Below are 22,286 nucleotides of genomic sequence, written 5' to 3'. Positions count from 1 at the left end.
GACCCGGCCCGAGGACAGTGGCGGGAAATATCGGGTCGGGTCGAGTCCGGGCTCGGGCTCGGGCAGAGAATCTAAGCTCTAGTTCCTATTTCATCTGTAAACAGGGCTTTAAGTGTAAAATACCGAACTTGTCCTTTAAACATGAATGTAATGCACATTTCAGCATTGTTTCTCTTTGATCTGTTTTTTTTTCTTGATAAGTAAATTCTTAGGAATTCAATTTCTGTAATAAGTTGTTTTTGATTTTTTGAGTGTGTTTATGTGAACTCACAATGATGGAAAATGGCAAAGAGCAAAGGCAAATATGTATAGGCCTAGACTGAGTATACAGGGCTGGAGCCTTTGCTTCATTGACGTGTTATTGGCCTCAGATTAAAATGTATTAGTACACAGAAATTATTTTCAGTAATATAATACTATTATAAATACATGAGTATATTTAGTATTAGTTCATGTAATCTTCTAAATAATGAAAGTAAAATATTGTTAGCTTGTTGATTGTTGTTTGTTTAAGATCAACTGGTGTTTGTTTCCTAAACGTGTATATAATGCAAAATTCTCAATATTTTTTCAACACAGCCTTTCTTTGCTTTTGTCTTGATAATTTCTTATAAATGAAATATAAATACAAGTTCTATTGTCACGGTTTTGTTTTGGGGTTTGTTCACATCATGTTTCCTTGTCTGTCATGTGATCCCTTGTAAGTCATATGATCCTGCCATGTGTTCCCTTGTCTGATGTGTCAGGTTGTCATTGGTTCATTGTATCATTGTTCACAGGTGTCCCTTGTCTTGTCATTAGTCTGTGTATTTAAGCCCTCATGTTTGCCATGTGTCTTTGTCAACTATTGTTCCCTGTAACCACTGTTTGTGAGTCATTTTCATGTTCAGGTTTGTTTTGAGTTTTCATGCCATGCCATGCCATGTTTTTGTTTCATGTTTGGTTTTGTTTTTATTTGTTCTTCCCTCATATTAAAATTTTTTTTAAAAATATAAAATGTTCTCATATATCATATTTTCACTGTTCGAGGGCCACAAACAAAATCCCCTTCCGTACGTGACTTTTGGGTTTATTAACATATTTCAGTGTCAATAAAAAGGCCTTCTACTGTAAATAAATCTGGGCGTGTGTAATGCTGAGCGCTGTAGTGTCTTCTGGTTTTAGGTGTGTTTTTCGTGTCTTCATTTTCTCACTGCATTCATCCGCTCTGAGTGTGTTTTCTCACAGCTGTGGGTTAGTCGGCTTCAACTCTGGTCTGGTTTATATGTTAAGTTTGTGTGTAGAAACATCAACGCCTGAGCCTTTTCTATCTTTGTCTTCGTCTCTGATCTACTTCATTGCTATTAAGTGTGTGTGCTGGTGTCCTATTTTTATTCTGCATTAACACTTCTGCTAAGATTTAGAGTAAAATATTTGACTGCATATAAATTAAACACTTACAGAATGAGGACGGCGCAGCTTTTACTCTTCTGTAAGTTTAAGTTCCTCAATGTACTTTCACTGTGATCTTCACATGACTGGATAGTTTTGGTTGAAGGTATTGTGTGTTTTACTGTGTGTTTTATCTTCACAGTTCTGCTGGTGTGTCAAACTACACAGAGTTTAAGAGATAAACGGGTGAATTTAGGGGAAAACGTGACTTTAGACTGTCAGATTGGTGAAAAAGAGAATTATTGGGTTTTCCAGAAACTGACAGATTCTCCAGTGTTGATAATGCGAACCTGCACAACAGATTCTACATCAGCTCAACTGTATGGCGAAAGATTGAAAGACTCTAACTCATCACTAACTTTGTGCCTGTTATTTATTAGAAACATTACTATTGATGAATTAGGAATATATTATTGTGCAAAAACAGACCCAATTCTACAGCTCAGCAATGGCACCAGACTTTACTTCACTGGTAAGTATTTCTAAATCACATTTACAACTGACATATAACATGTATATATTTGTAACTATAAAATATCTAAAAATAAAATATTATATATATGTTACTGTAATAGCCTAAATGTATGTGCTTAAATATCACTCTATCAGAGGTTTTTAATCATATTTGGCATTAAAAACACAAAACTGATAAATGTTTTCTATTCAAACAGAATCTGCCCAAGATCACAATCGAACAGAAAATGAAAATCAGCATATTATGAGGGTTACATCGTTCATATTGAACATTGTGCTGATTATTACAATAATAGGTGAGATTTCTGTACAAAAAGTAGTATAAAAAAACATGATAACATGTTCAAAATGAATCTGCCCACTTATTTATAGTCATTTAAATTAAGTTTAGTGTATTGCTTTATGAAGAGTTTCTATGAAATGTACTAGTTTTATAATGTATGGCTTTAGGTCTGTTAATACTCAAACTTAAGAAGCCCACAAAAAGTCGAGAACATCGCCAGAATGTCGAACCAGTGCAGCTCGAGGACTTTAACGCCGCACAGGTAAGACTTACATTGCTACATGAGTTCATGGAAGACATTTTTTCCAAAATTTAAAAATGCTAAAAAGGTCTGCACTCTAAAAGTGTTTTATTGTAAACAGGAGATAAAAAACATAAAAACACAACAACAATATTAAGATGAGGAACTGGAGCAGCTTTACAGCACAAATGATGAAGAGGTAAAACACATCTATAATTCAGCTTTCTTTATCACAGAAAAACTAAATTCTACATGAACATTAGCAGCTAATTATTATTATTATTATTATTATTTTATTATTCTGTAGTTTTCTGAAGTGGAGTTTCATCTGTCCCATTCGACCAACAACACTTTTGGAAAAAAGCCTAGACAAACATGATCAAGAGTGAATCCTCTCATACAGTCTAACAGAAATATATTATGACAAATAATGAGTAAAATATTATTAGCTTGATTGTTGTTTGATATAGGTTGACTGATGTTATATATTGTTTACTTAAACATGAATGTAATGCAACATTTCAGCATTGTTTCACTTTGTTGTTGTTTTCTTGATACGTAAATTCTTAGGAATTCAATTTCTGTAATAAGTTGTTTTTGATTTTTTGAGTGTTTTTATGTGAACTCACAATGATGGAAAATGGCATAAAACAAAGCCAAATATGTATAGGCCTAGACTGAGTATACAGGGCTGGAGCCTTTGCTTCATTGACGTGTTATTGGCCTCAGATTAAAATGTATTAGTACACAGAAATTATTTTCAGTAATATAATACTATTATAAATACATGAGTATACATAGAAGTATTAGTTCATGCAATCTTCTAAATAATGTAAGTAAAATATTGTTAGCTTGTTGATTGTTGTTTAAGATCGACTGGTGTTTGTTTACTAAACATGTATATAATGCAAAATTCTCAATATTTTTTCAGCACAGCCTTTCTTTGCTTTTGTCTTGATAATTTCTTATAAATTAAATATAAATACAAGTTCTACATGTAGCTTTTGAACACATGAAAACATGAGAACCAACGATATATTAATAACTGAGTATGCTGTGGTCAGTGTGTTTTTTTCTTGTAAGCTTTTTGTTTTTCTATGCATTTTATCTTGAATCTTTAAATAAAACCTGTAGCTTGCCTTTTTTTGACAAATAATTAAATACCTTAACCAAGTTTAGTGTTTTTTTCTTCCCTCATATTAAAAATATTTTAAAAATACAATATAATATATCATATTTTCACTATTCAAGGGCAATAAAAAAAAATCCCCTTCCATACGTGACTTTTGGGTTTATTAACATATTTCCGTGTCAATAAAAAGGCCTTCAACTGTAAATAAAACTGGACGTGTAATGCTGAGCGCTGCAGTGAGTCTTCTAGTTTTAGGTGTGTTTTTCGTGTCTTCATTTTCTCAGTGCATTCATCCGCTCTGAGTGTGTTTTCTCACAGCTGTGGGTTAGTCGGCTTCAGCTCTGGTCTGGTTTATATGTTAAGTTTGTGTGTAGAAACATCAACGCCTGAGCCTTTTCTATCTTTGTCTTCGTCTCTGATCTACTTCATCGCTATTAAGTGTGTGTCCTGGTGTCCTATTTTTATTCTGCATTAACACTTCTGCTAAGATTTATAGTAAAATATTTTACTGCATATAAATTAAACACTTACAGAATGAGGACGGCGCAGCTTTTACTCTTCTGTAAGTTTAAGTTCCTCACTGTACTTTCACTGTGATCTTCACACGACTGGATAGTTTTGGTTGAAAGTATTGTGTGTTTTACTGTGTGTGTTTTATCTTCACAGTTCTGCTGGTGTGTCAAACTACAGAGAGTTTAAGAGATAAACGGGTGAATTTAGGGGAAAACGTGACTTTAGACTGTCAGATTAGTGTAAAAGAGATTTATTGGGTTTTCCAGAAACTGACAGATTCTCCAGTGTTCATAATGCGGACCTTCACATCAGATTCTACAGCAGCTCAATTCAATGACGAAAGATTTAAAGACAAATATTCATCACTAACTTTGAGCCGGTTATTTATTAGAAACATTACTATTGATGAATTAGGAATATATTATTGTGTAAAAACAGCCCCAACTCTACAGTTCAGTGATGGCACCAGACTTTACTTCACTGGTAAGTGTATAAAATTATCTTTGATCTGTTGTTATATCAATAAATGATCTAAAATCATGCACATTATATATCAAATTTGTATTTTAACCTTTATTTCTATCAGGTCTGTGTAATATTGATGCATGTTTGATGTTTAAAAACACAAAACTCTTGTATTTTCTGTTCTTAACAGAAGCTGCTCAAGATCAGAATCAGACAGAAGTGAACAATAACTCACAAAGTCCAAATACACAGCAAACTCCAATGATTTTGTACTTCATACCGAGCATTGTGATGTTTTTGGCAATAATAGGTGAGATTTCTGGGTTATATGTATCAAATAAAAAAAATATACAATATAAAATATTTTTCTTTATGTTACATTTCTTTAGTGATGAATTTTATGTTTAATCAGAAATGTTGCTGGTATTTTAGGTCTATTGCAGATCAAACTTCAAGTGTGTAAGAAAACACACCAACAATATCAAGATGAGGAACTGGAGCAGCTTTACAGCACAAATGATGAAGAGGTAAAACACATCTATAATTCAGCTTTCTTTATCACAGAAAAACTAAATTCTACATGGACATTAGCAGCTTATTATTATTATTATTTTTTTTTTTTTTTATTATTATTATTCTCTAGTTTTCTGAAGTGGAGTTTCGTCTGTCCCATTCGACCAACAACACTTTTGGAAAAAAGCCTAGACAAACATGATCAAGAGTGAATCCTCTCATACAGTCTAACAGAAATATATTCTGACAAATAATGAGTGAAATATTATTAGCTTGATTGTTGTGTGTTTTAGGTTGACTGATGTTATAGATTGTTTACTTAAACATGAATGTAATGCAAATTTTTAAATAGGTCTATATTTTCACTGCTTCTCTTTGTTCTTGCCTTGATGAGTAAAATACATTTCTGTCTAATAAGTGGTTTTTGATTATTTTATGTAAACTCACAATGATGGAAAATGGCAAAAAGCAAACCCAAATAATATGTAGCTAGTGGCCTAAGATCATAATGTAATATAGGCTGCACACAAAAGTATTGGTAACAATTTTACTTAGTATACCTTAACGGATTAGTCCACCTAAAAAAAAAAAAAAAAAAAAAAAAATCATAATTCACATTTCCCTCATGTTGATACACACACATGCAATGAAATCCAGGCAGACAAGCTATGATTATGTCAAAGATCAAATCTGAATAAGGAATACCACATTTATTTAGTAAAAATGTAAAATTATAGAGACAAACAAATGAATCAAGTAGGCTAAACAATAGTTTATAATAAAATCCAAAGTACTGTACCTAACACATAAAGATTGTGAAGATCAGAATATAGAGAAAGAAGGACAAAGGAAGTAAGACATTTGCAGAATGAAAAGAGAGGCATAAGTGAAGAGCAAAATAAGAGCAACTAATATATATACAGGAAACATATACATCCTCTTAAACGTATGTTTTAGTCTGCTAAGAAAAGGTCAAACAGACTGATCCAGTATGTCATAGTTAGTGTAACGGCTAGGTCTGCATGACTGGTCAAATATCAAAGATAGATGAAACAGATAGGCTATACGAGGTGTTGTTTTGACACCTTTAAGATCTTTAAGAGAATATTGCAGATCTTGCATTATCTCATGTCTGCAGAGATATAAACAGACATAGGCCTATTCTGATACAAAGATACATCACCTAATCAATTCTGATTGAAAATACACACACTTGATCTTACAGCACAGAAGAGACGCCAAAACAATCAAACATATCAGAGCATGTGCCAAATAGTAGAAAATATAGGCTATAAATGATTATGGAAATAATAACATGTAAAAGATTAATAATATATAAAGAATATAATTAATAAAATACATTAATCAAAATAATAAATTGAATACAAATAATTTCGCATAGCTACACAGTGTACAGTACACTAACGTGAATTTTTTCCGTCCAACACAAAAGCTGTTAGTGACAAACACAAACAGTCTCAAAGTGAAATCTAGACTCACGCGTCTACCGTGCGAGGCTCTCGTCCTCCTCTATCGCTGTCACTTTAATTCTTCTATAAGTTTTCTTGACTTTCTTGATATCTTCTATGTTTATAATATAAATACAGACAGACAGAGCAATGCTCCATCTCTGCGTGTTTAGCATTGTCTTTAAATAGGAACGGCGCCATCTACCTGCTGGTACAAGTATCACAGTCTGACGCGCTGAGGTAAACCACTCGAAATAGTTGAACATAACCTACCTTAGCTTAGTCAATACTTAATTGTTGTATATTATTATTTAGTTATGGGCATAAAGAAGTTTTAAGGTGTGTTTGGGATCAAATATAGCTTTATCTGATACGTGACATATACGTAGGCCTAAAACAAAGTCCCTCAAACTTTTTTAATTTAAAGTCCCTCAAACATTTTGGGGTATTCATTCCTCACAGTCTTATTAAGACTTATTAACTTACTTTTTATTAAGTTATGAGCTATAAATACTATTAAAGTGTGAGATTTTAATCACATAAACCATCGATATCCCATTCGTGTCGGGTTGCCGATCTATTTCGTATATGCTACACTTCTTTTTGTGTGTATTTACAATTTAATAAATGTATTTCGTAAACTCTGTTAAGGCTTGATATGGGTTGTAGAAATTAAATGTAATCGGAGATGGCGTCATCAATCGGTTCATTCGAATCATCTGATTGGTCTAGAGTCTTGATGACTTAAAGGGATACTCCACTTTAAAATGAAAATTCTGTCATCATATACTCACCCTCATGTTGTTTCAATCCTTTATGAATTTCTTTCTTCTGCTGAACAGAAAGGAAGATATTTAGAAGAATATCAGTAACCAGACAGTTTCTGGTCTCATTGACTTCCATAGTATATTTTTTTCATACAGGTTTGAAACAACATGAGGGTGAGTATATGATGACAGAATTTTCATTTTAAAGTGGAGTATCCCTTAGTTTGAGCTAACTAAAAAGGATACTAGATTTTCAATTTGACCTTTTAGCTGTGATATATCATGTAATATTTGTCACTTGTACAATGAGTAATTATTATTAATAATTAAAATGTATAATTAATAATAATAATAATAATAACAGGCTAATAATAATAATAAATTGTTTTGTTTACATAGTTAACACAACTATTGCAGGATTCCTGCAGTCAACAGAGTCACTTTAGGGTCCAAGAGATACAATTTTGGTTGTTATCTTGTTTCCATGTTCCATAAATACTAGCTAGCAGCACAATCAAAGTCACCATGATAGGCTATCAAAATTGGCAATTCTTATTGGTTTTTTTTCTCAATGGAACATTGCTGTATTTATAATAAATGATTTATCCATAAATTCATGTTCCCTCTTCATCTTTAATCAAAATAACTTCCACTCCCTCCTATATTTTGTCTACATCCAAAATCATTGCATACTTCCATATACTATATTCATCGCATACTTCCCTATCCCTATACTATATAGTAGCTTAGGCGAAGTAGTGGCAAAGTAGGCGCATATTCAAAATAACAAGAGAGTATGTGATTTTGGACGCAGCCATCTTTTCTTCTCTGATGCGTTCACTGGCGCAAAGGTGGGGCAACCTGTCGCTCACATGAAATTGACCGATAGCAAACTATACCTATCCAATGAACAATATCAAGTCCCGCCTTATATATATATATATATATAAAATTGTTTGTGTTCTAGAAGCCGTTTTACTTGAATACGTTACAGCAGAGAAGAGAGTGTTCTTTAATCACTCACTGGTGCGGATAACACCCTCACATATTACAAGTTTGGCCTTATTTTTTGTCTGAAAAATAAACTTCAAAATTAGATTTAGTTAAGGTGATAATATAGCACTTATGTATTTATGAAATGTAAAACTAATTGAAACTTGAAACTGATTAGTCTAAACAATCTGTACATGCATCTCATGGACTTTGACCTGTTTAGTAGCAGTAAACAGTTTGGACAGTGCAACTTCTACATCCTCTTTTCAAGGGTGTCTGGTGGTTTCCTCTCAGTTTTTTTTTTCTGCGTGCAGTCGCACTTCCTCTCAGATTCATAGTTAAGTTAACCTTCTTACAGCATATGAGCTCAACAACCACAGAATGAGGACGGCGCAGCTTTTACTCTTCTGTAAGTTTAAGTTACTCAATGTACTTTCACTGTGATCTTCACACGACTGGATAGTTTTGGTTGAAGGTATTGTGTGTTTTACTGTGTGTGTTTTATCTTCACAGTTCTGCTGGTGTGTCAAACTACAGAGAGTTTAACTGATAAACGTGTGAATTTAGGGGAAAACGTGACTTTAGACTGTCAGATTGGTGTAAAAGAGATTTATTGGGTTTTCCAGAAACTGACAGATTCTCCAGTGCTGATAATGCGGACCTTCACATCAGTTTCTACATCAGCTCAATTCTATGACGAAAGATTAAAAGATAAATATTCATCACTAACTTTGAGCCGGTTATTTATTAGAAACATTACTATTGATGAATTAGGAATATATTATTGTGTAAAAATAGGCCCGCCTCTACAGCTCAGCAATGGCACCAGACTTTACTTCACTGGTAAGTATTTCTAAATCACATTTACAACTGACATATAACATATTTGTTACTATAAAATATCTAAAAACAAATTATTATCTATGTTACTGCAATAGCCTAAATGTATGCGCTTAAATATAACTCTATCAGAGGTTTTTAATCATATATGGCATTAAAAACACAAAACTGATAAATGTTTTCTATTCAAACAGAATCTGCCCAAGATCAAAATCGAACAGAAAACGAAAATCAGCCACAACCAACATCTAAGACTGAAAATATTATGACGGTTACATCGTTCATATTGAACATTGTTCTGATTATCGCAATAATAGGTGAGATTTCTGTACAAAAAAGTAGTATAAAAAAACATAATAACATGTTCCAAATTAAATCTGCCCACTTATTTATAGTCATTTAAATTAAGTTTAGTGTATTCTTTTATGAAGAGTTTCTATGAAATGTACTCAAGTACTGTTTTATAATGTATGGCTTTAGGTCTGTTAATACTCAAACTTAAGAAGCCCACAAAAAGTCGACAACATCGCCTGAATGTCGAACCAGTGCAGCTCGAGGACTTTAACGCCGCACAGGTAAGACTTTTCTTCCAAAATTTCCAGCTAAAAATGCAAAAAAGGTCTGCACTCTAAAAGAGTTTTATTGTAAACAGGAGATAAATATAACAAACATTTTGGCTCTTTGCCAGTGTCAAAAATTTCCAGCTAAAATGTCAAGTTATTCCAGTGTTTCTCTAGAAGCTGAAGATGTTTCGAAACTTCTTGTGAAATGATGGTGACTTATGTAGTGACTGACAATTTGCAAAACATCTTAAGCAATAGGAAAACATGCATTTAGTGAAAATAACGTACAAAATCAATCAAATGTGTTCACATGTGAGGTGAAAGCGCCTAATTTCATCTTTATTGTTCTCTAGTATTCTGAAATCGAGTTGCCAACATATTCCAGAGAAGAAAATCAACAGATCAACAGCACTTACACACTTCTCCAGAACCCAAAGCCACATCCTAGAGTTCAACACAACTTGAACCTACAAAGTTGTTGAGGTGGTTTGACACCTTGGGTATTTGGTTTTTTTATAGGGTATGTAAAGGACAATGGGTTTCCGTCACCGTTTGCATTGAATCATATTATTTACTTATTTATAAAATACATATTTTGTTGGATGTTGCTACCAAGTAATCTTAGACATGTTAACAGATGAATCTTGACTGATGCGGTTTCAGTTTACAATAAGGTTTGATGCGTTAACATAAAAAAACAATGAATGATACTTGTATTAATCCTGGTTACACTGTAAAAAGCGATCAGCTGACTTAACTTACGAAGTGAGGAAACCCGTTGCCTTAAAATTATTAAGTTGACAATTCCACATAACAATTTTTTCAACTACACATTACATTTATTTACTTAATTTTAAGGCAACAGGTGTCCTCACTTTTTTAAGTTAAGTCAACTGATCACTAATAGTACATTTAAACCTTAAATACTACTAACAATATAAAATAACAACTTTAACAAATTGTTAAAATTGTTTGTTAGTTCATGACACAATGTATTAATTAATGTGACAACTTGACATTAGTTTTATCACTAAGTTTTCTATAAGCAAAGTTTTTAAATGACTGTAATTGTGTATATTTTCTGTGGTTTCTTGTGAGTTTTGAACAAAACCGTGTTGGTTTAAGATTATGTAATTGTTCCCCCAGTCTGGTCAAGTTGATAAATACCCCCAAAAAACCAAAACCATCAAACTAGGCCAGAAAACCATTTTAAAAGTTGAATAAAAGTGCCAAAATGAATCATGTCAAACAAAGTAGATGGCAAGAAAAGCACATGCAGGTCTAGACGCTGGTGTTTGTACAACATTGATGCAAGTTTTATCACGTTAATGTCATGTGAGAACATTGGTGAAAGTACCACTTCCTGTTTTTGAACAAACAGCAGCAAAATGTCTGCATGCATTTAAGTAAAATAAATAGTTAAAAGGTCTGAATTTTAAGATAGTTGCAATGCAATTCTCTTGTTTCAGACAACAACGTGTACAATTTCAGTGTTTTACACTTTCTGTACCTTGTTTGGCTCAGTAAAGTGATGCAAACTTGTGCACTTGTGACTCAAAGGCATTAAAACTTGTTTTAAGTGACGGATGGAGTTTTTATTCGAGATACACTTACATTTGTACATTTTGTATGATAACACAATGTTTCATAGGTGTTAACATCTATACACAAAAAACAGTCATACGTAATATGTAGTTTTCCACTTTATAGTTATATTCAATGAATGACATTTATAGCAAATTAAACAAACAAATGTACATAGGAATGGTATAATTACACTAAATCCAGTATTCAGGAGCACAATCAATTGAACAACAAACAATAAATACAGTTAAATTTCAATTCTTTACATACTACCATCAGATTTTCCTCTTCGGTAGATTCACATTATGCAAATCCCCAAGATACGATGATTAAGAAGCATCACAAGCAATTTTATTTCTCTCTATCTATCTATCAACAGGCATCAATAATAAATACTCTTTATTTGTGTGTTTGATGGTGTCAAAAAAGACGAAGCATTTATACAATAAGCAATTCAGTGGTGCACACACACATTAAAAATAAAACACACACACACACACACACATTCAAATGCACTTCAATACTCAACACAAAATGGAATGGGGTTTGACGGACTTCATCAGTCCATTCGGATCTTCTGATTGGTCATCCTGTAGATGATGCTGTCGTATCCTGGATCCATGTTCCAGAGGTTGTAGGAAACAGCGATGACGGCTAAAGCTAACACGATCATCAGCCACAGGACGATGTTGAAGATCACAGCGTACTCAAAGTTGTACTTGTAGGCCAGGTTGTAGGGGCTTCCTGGGTTACTCTGAAACAACCACACGCTAGCATTCAATGTGGCTCAGCGTTCAAAAGTAGGTCAGCTATGGTGGTTTCTACAGTACCGCAACTGTCTTTTTGTTTTGGAACAAAACAAACAGGTTATGGGTTGAAAGGTGATGGTCACTAAAGCTAAAAACAATTGCTACTATTTCTAAAAGGATTAAACACGCTAGTGCTAGCTAATCACGCTAGTGCTGCCTACGCAATCAACTTTAAACGTCTTACAGCAGTGGTCCTCAACCGACTCTTTCTTCTCGCACCCTGACGAATAAAAATAACGCTGGAAATGTGGACCTTACCCAACATCAGCACATTTTTATGTACACTTCATATCATTGTTTTTCTCTGTAGGAATGTTTGGGTTTATACAGAAACTTACGATCTGCTTGGACTCAAGGATGGAGCGTGACTTCCTGGTCAGAGGGGCTTCAAACGTCTTTACAGTCACGACTTCAACAACCGCGTTGTTTCCATAGACGCTGGAGACGTCGTCCGCAAACTTCCGACATACACAAACAAACAGATTGTACTACTAGACTACTCAAATCTTTATATTAAAAATATTTTTTTCAAATAATGACATTTAATTAAAGGTGCTGTATGTAGCTTTTCTACCAAAACGAATCCTTTTTTTATTGCCTGTGTGTGAAAGGGTTGTAATCTCACATTAAAATTATTCACTTTGCGGGTTTTGCTATTACCTCTGAAAGCAAGTATTCTTATTTTTATGTGAAGGTCCCGGGTCGGATTTACCGCCAGTGACGTGACTGACGTCACCTGCATGCGCGCTCCCGAGCCTCTAGACTCGTCTAGCCTACTGACTTTGCACTCAACAGCGACGACACTGCAACTTATGACATGTCTGATAACACTAAGAAACGACCTGCGCCCAGCAAAACACAGACTCCAACACAAACTCCACATATTGATAAAAAAAAGAAAGAATTTTTTTCTGCTGAAGCTTGTAACGTGAATCGGATGAACTTCGGGTAAAAAACACGGATCAGCATCGGCAGGGCATTTGAATCATGGAGAAACCTTATATACAAACCTAGAATGTACATTTCCTGAAGAAAATGTGAAGTGGTGTTTGCACAACTTTGCAGTGGCAAAATTCGGCACGGTTGATAGGGTTCCATAGCCTACTTATCATAGTACGAGCATGGAGCATTAGTTCAACGTCAAGCTGATAAAAGTAGCCTATTATTGTAACGTTGCAGTGGGAGTTTACCTGAGTTTCCAGCATGTTGTGGGATGCTTTCTCCCGTGTGTTGCGTGACGCGTCTCAGTCTGGCCGGTACCCACAGTGCTCGCTCATAAATTCGAGCACGCGTAAGAGCACGCGCTTGTAAACTTATTGGTTGCAATCTGAAACATCACCGCTAGAGGCCGCTAAAAACTACATACAGCACCTTTAATATAATAAATGAAAAATAATGATCGTATGTTCATGACAGAGATAAATTAGATAAATGTGCAAATCTAAATCTAATAAAACACTTAAATTCATTTGTCATAGTAGTTCTTTAGTAATTACATCACGGTCTTAAATATTAATAAGTTAATTAAAATCATTTTAATCCAACACAATTTGACCCAGTAAAAGTGCGTCATATTTCAGCCTAAAATCAAAGGGGAAAAAATATTATTCTGAGTAAAGAAAATATAGCATTATATATATATATATATATATATATATCATTAGCATCATTAAAACATCTGATAAACTGCAAATTAATGCATGTCAAAAAAATCTTAATGTCATCCTAACATCTTTCAGCATCTTCCATTTAAAAAATGTTGAATAAAACATTGCTTGCAATAAAGCTTCTGAAATAAATTCTGTAATTAATAGTAATTGTAATATTTATTGAAATAATGTACTTAACATATGTAAATCACTATATTTACAATATGTCATAAGTCTCAGGTGTCCCCAGAATGTGTCTGTGAAGTGTCGGCTCAAAATACCACACAGATCATTAAGTGCCAAAATGGCAAAATTTTTGGGTGGAAGAAAAAAACAACACAGTTTTCATGTGTGTATCTTTAAATGCAAATGAGCTGTTTCCCCCTCCCACTTTCCAGAAGAGGGCGGAGCCTATACAGCTCATGCCTCGGATACTCCAGCAACAACAAAACAGGAGAAACCGTATGGAGCCGTTTCCACAGAACATGTTTTTGCATTCCACTGCGCAGCTTTTCCATTATTCTCTATGTAAACAAGCGATAGATGGACTTTGAGTTTTATCTCCCATTCGGGACTATTCACACACACCATGCAGTCAACACAGGCAGTGAAAAACGCACTGAAAAGTGTCGAGATGCATTTAAAAGTTGAACTTCTTTTAACTTGAGCGCTGCGTTTTTAGAATGTTGTGAGATACGCTCCATCTAGTGCGATTACATAGAAAAGCAATGGAAAAGTAGTGCAGTGAAATGGAAGACCTGAGATGACAGACACAAGCTCGGTACCTTCTGCAGAGCAGACGTCAGGATCCTGGTAGCGTCCGCGAACTGAGGGGAGTCTGTGCCGTAGCGGCGGGCGATCTCCTCCAATCCCGCGAGCTCGAGGGAGTACAGGTCAGGAGCCGGGTCTTTAGCCAGATGCTTGTGTTTCTGCAGCTGTAGCAAACAACAAAGACGCTTCAATAACACAGAATCAATAAAGTTGCTGAAGAAACTGGCTACATGAGACAAACAAGCAGATTCAAAGATGGCTAGATAAACAAAACAACAATTATTCAAACTAAGAAACAAAAATTTAAAGTGCATCAGAGAAACTGACCAGCGTTGAGATGTCATATAGCACCTGAACCTCAGACAGGAACAGAAGATCAGCCTGAAACACACACAAAAACAGGTATTTTTAGACCAGCATCTTGTTTGTGGTGGGAAAAAAACAACAACCCCATCTACTGATGTTTCGATACGCAACAACTACTTTCACATGTCGATAATTTCAGCCAGGCAGAAGCCACTTCCTATTTTGGCTGAAAAACTGCTACAGTAACTGTTACAGTCCATGTCTGCATAAAGTGTGCGTATACTGTGTACAATAATACATAAATAAACATATAAAAGACACACATAAATGTTACATTTATTATATATAGGGTATTGATGGACAAAGTAAACCTCAGTTTTGTGGTTCACTGAATTATGTATATTTGTGTTTCCGTGCTGGAGGTTGGGCTATTATGATGGAGAGGGTCACGTGACCACATCTTCACCTCGTTATTACGGCTGAGAGAGCTGAGAGGAAGGGACGTGAGGACGGATCCGTCCTGGGACAGACGTCCACGGATCTGTTGCAGGGTCACGGGCAGATCCTCAAAAACAGTGTTGGCCATTCCCATCATATACAGCCTCTAAAACACACATCATCAAGACATTTACTGATATTACACGCTTATTAAATGAATGATCTGGGTTCAATACATGATCTATTAACAACAACTGTGACATTCTGGTGATTACCACAAAAAATTATTTAGACTCGTCTATCAGTTTAAAAACGAATTTAATTTAATTTAATAATTATAAACAATATCTTATAATAATAATTTAGATTTCTTTTAAATATAATTATTAAACATAATTAGCACTTTTTTAGTGCCATAACAGCAAATAAGACAATTAAAAAAGAGAGACAAAAGAGAAATAAGTATAAAAAATGTTCATACAATATTACAATAATTATTAATTAAAAATATATATATAATTTAACAATTTAACATTCAATAACTGTACTTTTTTATGTGTTAATACTTTCAATAAATAAATGTTGCATGTTGGGAAGTCCAATAAAATGTTCTTTATAGTAGGTCTCATTTCATTACATCAGATGGGTGAAGCATTTCTCACGTGCATCTTTATCTGCAGAGCAAATAAGAGAAGTGTGTGTCATCTGTGTGTGGTTAGTGTTGACTAATAATGAAGCAGAGATTCGGCGTGGTCATACCTCCTCACTGGGGGCGAGCTGCAGGACCACAGGGGTGCTGTCAGCAAACAAAGTGTGAACAGTGTTCGCCACACTGTCCAGAGTGAATGGAACCGGCTGGAACGAGATAGACAGATAGATAGATATTTAGAATGGATGGATGGATGGATGGATGGATGGACAGATATATAGACAGAGAGAGAATAAGACAGATAGATAGGTTAGATAGACAGACAGACACACACAAGACAGAAAGACGTAGATAGACATGATCGATCGATTGACAGAGACAGACAGACAGATAGATAGATAGATAGATAGATAGATAGATAGATAGATAGATAGATAGATAGATAGATAGATAGATAGATAAAGTGGCATTAGTCTCATGATAGAAAATAAGGGACGTCTTGTGGGGAAATTACGCTGCTACTTAATCCTGAAACATCCTGATTTTCTGAATATTAAAAAATAAGAAATTATTTCTACAATTTGTTATATTAGACAGCAACTTGTCTTTTGAAAATCATGTTTCATTTGTTACAAAAACAGCCTTCTACCACCTCAGAAACATTGCTAAGGAAGCAGTAAGAAGCAGAAAAGTTAGTTCATGCACTCATGACCTCTAGACTAGATTACTGTAATGCATTACTAGCTGGTTGTTCTTCATCCTCGATAAACAAGCTACAATTAGTCCAAAATGCCGCTGCTAGAGTTCTTACTAGGTCAAGAAAATATGATCATATGACACCAATTTTATTACCTCTACACTGGTTACCTATTAAGTTCCGTATCAATTACAAAGTATTGCTACTGACCTATAAGGCCCTTAATGGTTTAGCTCCTGTGTATTTAACTAATCTTCTAGCGCCTTACAATCCATTACGCTCTTTAAGGTCATAAAACTCTGGGCTTTTGATAGTACCTAGAATATCTAAGTACACTAAAGGAGGAAGAGCGTTTTCACATTTGGCTCCTAAACTCTGGAATAGCCTTCCTGATAATGTCCTAGGCTCAGACTCACTCTCCCAGTTTAAATCTAGATTAAAGACGCATCTCTTTAGCCTAGCATTCATATAATGCATCTCATAACCTTATACAGTTATATCAGATCAAATGCGCATGATTATTCTTGTTTAATGAACAGCAGCTATGCTAATTATTTTCTATTTGCTTCTCTGTTTTATCTTGGGATGCCCATCCTGAGGTAACTAGAGAGTATGTCAGCTCCAGTTTGGATTATGAAGACTTCAGATGCCGAACACTTATGAAGAGACGTCGCCAAACCCCGGGAAGACTTCAGATGACACAAACTCTGAATCAACATGCACCAATGCTACATTTTTCTAAATGTCATAATCACTTGTTAACAAACAAGTATTCAATACTTCAACAAGCTCATTGTTTCTGCATTAAATCATTACATCGTTTAAATTAATACCTTTTTCGCTAACTGTGATTTTGTATATGTACATTTCTGAAATACATAACTTAGTTACCTCTGATAACATATCACTCTAAATTGTAATGTGGACTCATGCATTTTCTGTAAAGCTGCTTTGAAATGATGTGTATTGTGAAAAGCGCTAAACAAATAAATGTGAATTGAATTGAAATTGAATAGATAGATACAGACAGACATAAGTGGCATTAGTCTCATGATAGAAAATAAGGGAAGTCTTGTGGGGAAACTACGCTACTACTTAATTCTGAAACATCCTGATTTTCTGAATCTTACAATTTTTTTCCCCGTTTTTTGTGCCTAAAGGGAGTCATTTTATTTAACTTATTCAACTGAGGTTGAACTGCCAACCTACATAAAAGCAAGAAGTGAGAGAAAAACACGCACCACAGAGATTAAAATAACTCAAGCTTGTGAGAATGCATCACTCACATTTTCGAGAGGGTAAGAGGAAATGTTTTTCGGAAAGTCGAGGCTGTCCATGCCGCGCACGACGATCAGAGCGTTTGCACGTGGGCGTTGGAACAGCGAGCCGGCGGCCAGACCAGGCCAGTCAAGATCCTGCGAACCAAAACCTCAAGTTCACCTCAGTGTTTTCATGAAGACATCTTACGTGCCATTATACAATTAAGCAGACATGATACCTCACGAACGGAGAAGCCCATGGTTAGGGCCACTAAATCAGGGATCTTTTCTCCTGATATGGGCCACTGTCCATCCCGGAAGGTCACGTACTGCGGGCTGCGCAGAACGGTCAAACTGTCGCCCAAAACACCTGAGGGAAAATAACACAGAAAACAATAATGATGTATTCTCAGGCACAATGTTTCTTTGCAATAAATGACACTTGCTTCGACATTTAATACATTTAAATTCCATTCAAATAAATGAATACAACTTGATATAAATGAATACATAAATATACAGTATTACAGTGTGTGTGTGGGCATCCAAATAATATTTTACACATATTTTAATCTTAGGATGCACAAGAATAGTCATATTTGGGTCTCCGTGGCATTTTAAAAGACTGAAATCCCGTGTCCTAACACAATTATCAGTATAAACTAACATATTCATAGTTTTGATCAATAAGTAGGATTCGTACAGTGAACCATGACTGTCACATGACCTGCTAGTGCTTCCTCATTCACTATCAACATTTAACACTGAAAGCCTTTTTATTTAACAGCCTAAAGCAATATAATCACAATATCGTACGAAATTCACATACATTAATTATATTAAATGAATTCAATTGAATAAACGAGAGATATTTGATCCATAGATATGACTGCGGATTATGGCATCTCACTGCAGCCGCCATTATTTCATTAAACAAACGCTAAAAGCACACCGACCCGTCAAAATAAAACCACGTACGCGTCAAAGAAGAATTATAACGCATATTTACCTGATAAAAGTCCTAAAAGCGCAAATACTGTGTTCATAATTGTTCGATTCATCTCGGGAGGATTTTCTGATGGACTGCTCTTCCTCGTAAGACCGGTCACATGACCCAGACCAGCCGTGTCGCGTGACGTCGTACGTCATGGCGTCACGGTGGGTCCCTCAACGCTTCGGCTTTCAATGTGTGACTCTTAAAACTTGAATTAATTTGTTCACTAATGTAAATTTTCTAAATATATATTTAAAATACTATCAAGTCAAATTATTAACATAAATGTAGCTTTTAGCAAGGGACAAGTAGGCCTATTAATGATTCTGTATTGTACAAATTAGTTTTGTTTCTATCTATCTATAGGTGAATGACCTTCAAACCAGAAGGACATGTGACAAATATGATTTAATAACCTTTTACGTCCTATAACCTGAGTATATAGCTATATACATACATACATAGGCCTGTTTCAGCTTACACAGGCTAGCCTACTTAAAACATAATTTACAGTATTTTTCTGATTATTTAAATAATAGCCTATTGTATAGAAATTCTGTAGGAATTAGAGCAATTATTGATAAATACACGTTTGACTGAATCTTTTCTACAAATCAAAGCCTTTCTAAAAGTGTGCACAGAATAAAAAAAATACCGACGTAACGTTAAACGTGCAGTTTTAGATCTTTTGAAATGTTTAATTTGCATAAAGTGTATGTATATTTTTCTTTTCTTTTATTATTTGAAACAAGCAAACAAAACGATCTTGCAGTTCCAAACCCCCTCTTCAACATTGCTTCTTGTGTTGCAATATCATCGTTCTCCGCTTGGAGGAGCTCTTGCTCCGTCACTCACCGCTCGCATCGCTCGCGTCGATCTCCGCGCAACAGCGATCATTCACCAGCTAGAGCCTGTAAGATTACCTTACACATGCATTCAGATCAGACCGTCACCATATGTTCGGCCGAGAAGCCTTAAATGAGTCATGATATACTTCAAAATAAATGTAGCCTATAGCTCGAAGAGGTGACAAATAATTATTTAATAATAAATTGAAAATAAAGTCTGGGTGGAAAGTGAAGTAGCCTAAAAAAAGCTGCATCTAAATATTAAAATAAAAAATATGCATGTCTAAATGAACTTCAGATTCTAATCATATTCTACTAATAATAATGAATCAGACGTTGCTAATGTTGGATAATGCAATTAAATGTAAAAAAAAAGAAAAAGAGAGATGATTCATGTAGGCTAGGCCTAGTAAAACCACGTAACCAGTAAAATATGGCGAGATGATGCACAACTTTTTAAGAACCTTGAGAAAGTGTATATTTTAGGTGTTCGTGTGACTGGACACCATTTTGTAACATTTTAAACAAAATTTCTTTAAACAAATTTTCCATGCTTATCTTTCAGTTTATCAAAAGATTTATGCGGCTAAATTTTTAAAGAACCAGCAAACTGCTGTTTACAAAGTTTAAGGAGGAGAAGGCTAACATCTTACACTGCAAGACATGTCAATCAACCGACTACATAGCCTACAATCATCATTTGCTTTGCCAAAACCATCCACAGTATAATCCATTTAACATGATGACCGTTTCGAAAGCAACCCGTTCCCCTTTCTTGCCCGCGGAGTGTGTGTGTTTAGTATATTCCGTCCCGCATACAGTGTTGTTTGAGGTCCGTTCTCGCCCTGAGCGCGGGACTGGAGCGCGCCGCCGATCTGACTGCTGAGCGCGACCCCGTGACACGCCTCCTCTGATTTTCACATTCCATTAGGTAATTCAATAGCAGACAATTAGACTGACCCAGTCATTGGCCCACCCAACGGGACACTGCCGACACAATGACCCTGATAGGGCAACGTTGCAGAAGTCTGGAGTTCTGTGTCATCCATCTGAGCCTGTCAATTATTAATTAGGCTATAGTTACAGAGAAGCGCAAGTTATTAGATAAATTAATGTTTTTTTTAAAAAAGTTATAAATATATTTTCAATAAAAGTTTTTTTTTAGGTTTACTCAGCTGTGATCTAAACATAAATGCTAATTTTCGTAATCATATGATACTAAAAAGAACACACATTTTTATTTATTTATTATTATTATTATTATTATAATTTAAAAATTAAGCTGAAATGTATTTATTTAGACCTATGTATGTATTATAGGTAGGCTATAATAATAAAACACCAAGCTAAGTATGCCACAAATTTTTGTAAAAAAGTTTTTAGTTTAAAGTTTCTTTTCTAGTCATTTTGTATCATTTTTATTTGTTGTTTTAAATATTATTATTATTGTCACTATTATTATTATTAGCAGACATTTATTTATTTATTTAGCCTAATAAAACACTGTGCCAAGTTAAGTATGCCAAAACTTTTTAAACTTTTTTTTATTATTAGGCCTACATTTTTTTTTCTAGTCATTTTGTAATTTTTAATTGTTGGTTTAAAATATTATTATTGACATCATCATCATTATTTATTTATTTAACAATAAAACATTGTACCAAGCTAAGTATGCCAAAACTTTTTAAAGTATAGTGTTTTTCTAGTCAATTTAATTATTATCATTATTATTATTGTCATTATTAGTCCAATTATCATTATTGGCAGACATTTATTTATTTATTCATTCTTTCTTTCATTTGGTATATTAATAAGATATTGTACCAAGCTATGTATGCCAACACTTCATGACAAGTCTTTTTTCTAGTCATATTTATACTATTTTATAATTTTTTTTAAATACGGACGGATGGATGGATGGATGGATGGATGGATGGATGGACGGATGGATGGATGGACGGATGGAAGGATAGATAGACTCGGCTCGTTCTCAGCTAGTCTGATGGCTTTGAATGACAGATCACGCCTGCAAGTGACAGTGTCTCGATGAGCGGACATTAACACCGGCGCTGATGGCCACTCACACTCACTCACCCACTCACACACACACACACACACACACACACTCGTCTCTTCCCCTTCCTCAGTCTCTTTATTCTGCGAGTAAACGCGAAGCACAGCGCCTCGGGCAGTGAACACAATGGAGAGCTGGAGAGGGTGGGACGGAGGGGGAGAGAGACCCCATGCATGTATAAATGAAGGCTGTATGGGGGGAAGGTAGGGGCGGCCTTGACGAGATCAGATTAAACAACAATACAAAAGCCCACCACACTCGCCTCTTATTTATTTACATTCTAATGAATGGGGAGCGTTTGTGTCAGCTGAAGAATTCTAATATCCTATAAGGCCTTCACCGTGTTAAATCAGGGCTAATGGCCTGTTTATTTCGGGATTTATTTGAGGAGATTCGGGAGTGTTGGGATAATGGCCGTTGTTCAAATATGTATGTCAGGATGAACACATATCTAACATACATTCATACCCTTGCATATTTCAGCTATATCTTAAAGTTGCAATGTCTCAATGTTTCTTATCAGT

General features: G+C 34.8%; 3 protein-coding genes across 7 annotated transcripts; 2 read left to right on the top strand and 1 right to left on the bottom strand.

Moving 5' to 3' along the window:
* Nucleotides 1–1,062: 1,062 nt before the first annotated feature.
* On the top strand, nucleotides 1,063–7,431 carry LOC311084910 (uncharacterized protein). 4 transcript variants are annotated; one of them, XM_084117205.1, is made up of 10 exons: nucleotides 1,085–1,471; nucleotides 1,574–1,903; nucleotides 2,103–2,201; nucleotides 2,356–2,450; nucleotides 2,551–2,628; nucleotides 2,737–4,123; nucleotides 4,228–4,557; nucleotides 4,730–4,849; nucleotides 4,972–5,066; nucleotides 5,183–5,610. In XM_084117205.1, the coding sequence occupies exons 6-10, from the start codon at nucleotides 4,096–4,098 to the stop codon at nucleotides 5,252–5,254; spliced, it is 645 nt and encodes a 214-aa protein (XP_083973331.1). In that variant the 5' UTR covers nucleotides 1,085–1,471; nucleotides 1,574–1,903; nucleotides 2,103–2,201; nucleotides 2,356–2,450; nucleotides 2,551–2,628; nucleotides 2,737–4,095; the 3' UTR covers nucleotides 5,255–5,610. The 4 variants fall into 4 exon arrangements, with proteins under 4 accessions (XP_083973334.1, XP_083973333.1, XP_083973332.1 ...); XM_084117208.1 differs by lacking the exons at nucleotides 2,737–4,123; nucleotides 4,228–4,557; nucleotides 4,730–4,849; nucleotides 4,972–5,066 and having other exon boundaries at nucleotides 1,063–1,471; nucleotides 5,183–7,431; XM_084117207.1 differs by lacking the exons at nucleotides 4,228–4,557; nucleotides 4,730–4,849; nucleotides 4,972–5,066; nucleotides 5,183–5,610 and having other exon boundaries at nucleotides 1,063–1,471; nucleotides 2,737–3,603.
* A 1,163-nt stretch (nucleotides 7,432–8,594) lies between these two features.
* LOC311084909 (uncharacterized protein) lies at nucleotides 8,595–11,267 on the top strand. Its single transcript, XM_084117204.1, has 5 exons — nucleotides 8,595–8,690; nucleotides 8,795–9,124; nucleotides 9,316–9,438; nucleotides 9,602–9,696; nucleotides 10,038–11,267. The coding sequence occupies exons 1-5, from the start codon at nucleotides 8,663–8,665 to the stop codon at nucleotides 10,164–10,166; spliced, it is 705 nt and encodes a 234-aa protein (XP_083973330.1). The 5' UTR covers nucleotides 8,595–8,662; the 3' UTR covers nucleotides 10,167–11,267.
* atp6ap2 (ATPase H+ transporting accessory protein 2) lies at nucleotides 11,255–18,997 on the bottom strand. 2 transcript variants are annotated; one of them, XM_084117202.1, is made up of 10 exons: nucleotides 18,856–18,997; nucleotides 18,086–18,216; nucleotides 17,874–18,002; nucleotides 16,001–16,096; nucleotides 15,270–15,407; nucleotides 14,825–14,878; nucleotides 14,512–14,661; nucleotides 12,416–12,535; nucleotides 12,262–12,297; nucleotides 11,255–12,022 (listed from the first exon to the last, which is right to left on the bottom strand). In XM_084117202.1, exons 1-10 carry the CDS (start codon nucleotides 18,905–18,907, stop codon nucleotides 11,828–11,830), a joined length of 1,101 nt encoding a protein of 366 aa, XP_083973328.1. In that variant the 5' UTR covers nucleotides 18,908–18,997; the 3' UTR covers nucleotides 11,255–11,827. The 2 variants fall into 2 exon arrangements, with proteins under 2 accessions (XP_083973328.1, XP_083973329.1); XM_084117203.1 differs by lacking the exon at nucleotides 12,262–12,297.
* Nucleotides 18,998–22,286: the final 3,289 nt, after the last annotated feature.

Source organism: Abramis brama (assembly GCF_963993115.1).
Source record: "Abramis brama genome assembly, chromosome: 6".
In the NCBI taxonomy this organism is placed as follows: domain Eukaryota; kingdom Metazoa; phylum Chordata; class Actinopteri; order Cypriniformes; family Leuciscidae; genus Abramis; species Abramis brama.
The sequence above is the reverse complement of the archived record's forward strand: the minus strand, read 5'-3'. Positions and strand labels throughout refer to the sequence as shown.

Excerpts from the sequence above, each read along its gene's own strand:
- LOC311084910 (XM_084117205.1), top strand. The coding sequence starts at position 4,096 with ATGAGGACGGCGCAGCTTTTACTCTTCT. Across the intron at positions 4,124-4,227 it reads GGCGCAGCTTTTACTCTTCT|TTCTGCTGGTGTGTCAAACT; the intron begins GTAAGTTTAAGT and ends TTATCTTCACAG. Across the intron at positions 4,850-4,971 it reads GATGTTTTTGGCAATAATAG|GTCTATTGCAGATCAAACTT; the intron begins GTGAGATTTCTG and ends CTGGTATTTTAG.
- LOC311084909 (XM_084117204.1), top strand. The coding sequence starts at position 8,663 with ATGAGGACGGCGCAGCTTTTACTCTTCT. Across the intron at positions 9,125-9,315 it reads CACCAGACTTTACTTCACTG|AATCTGCCCAAGATCAAAAT; the intron begins GTAAGTATTTCT and ends CTATTCAAACAG. Across the intron at positions 9,697-10,037 it reads AGGACTTTAACGCCGCACAG|TATTCTGAAATCGAGTTGCC; the intron begins GTAAGACTTTTC and ends ATTGTTCTCTAG.
- atp6ap2 (XM_084117202.1), bottom strand. The coding sequence starts at position 18,907 with ATGAATCGAACAATTATGAACACAGTATTTGCGCTTTTAGGACTTTTA. Across the intron at positions 18,003-18,085 it reads TGGGCTTCTCCGTTCGTGAG|GATCTTGACTGGCCTGGTCT; the intron begins GTATCATGTCTG and ends TTTGGTTCGCAG. Across the intron at positions 16,097-17,873 it reads CCTCTTACCCTCTCGAAAAT|CCGGTTCCATTCACTCTGGA; the intron begins GTGAGTGATGCA and ends ATCTCGTTCCAG.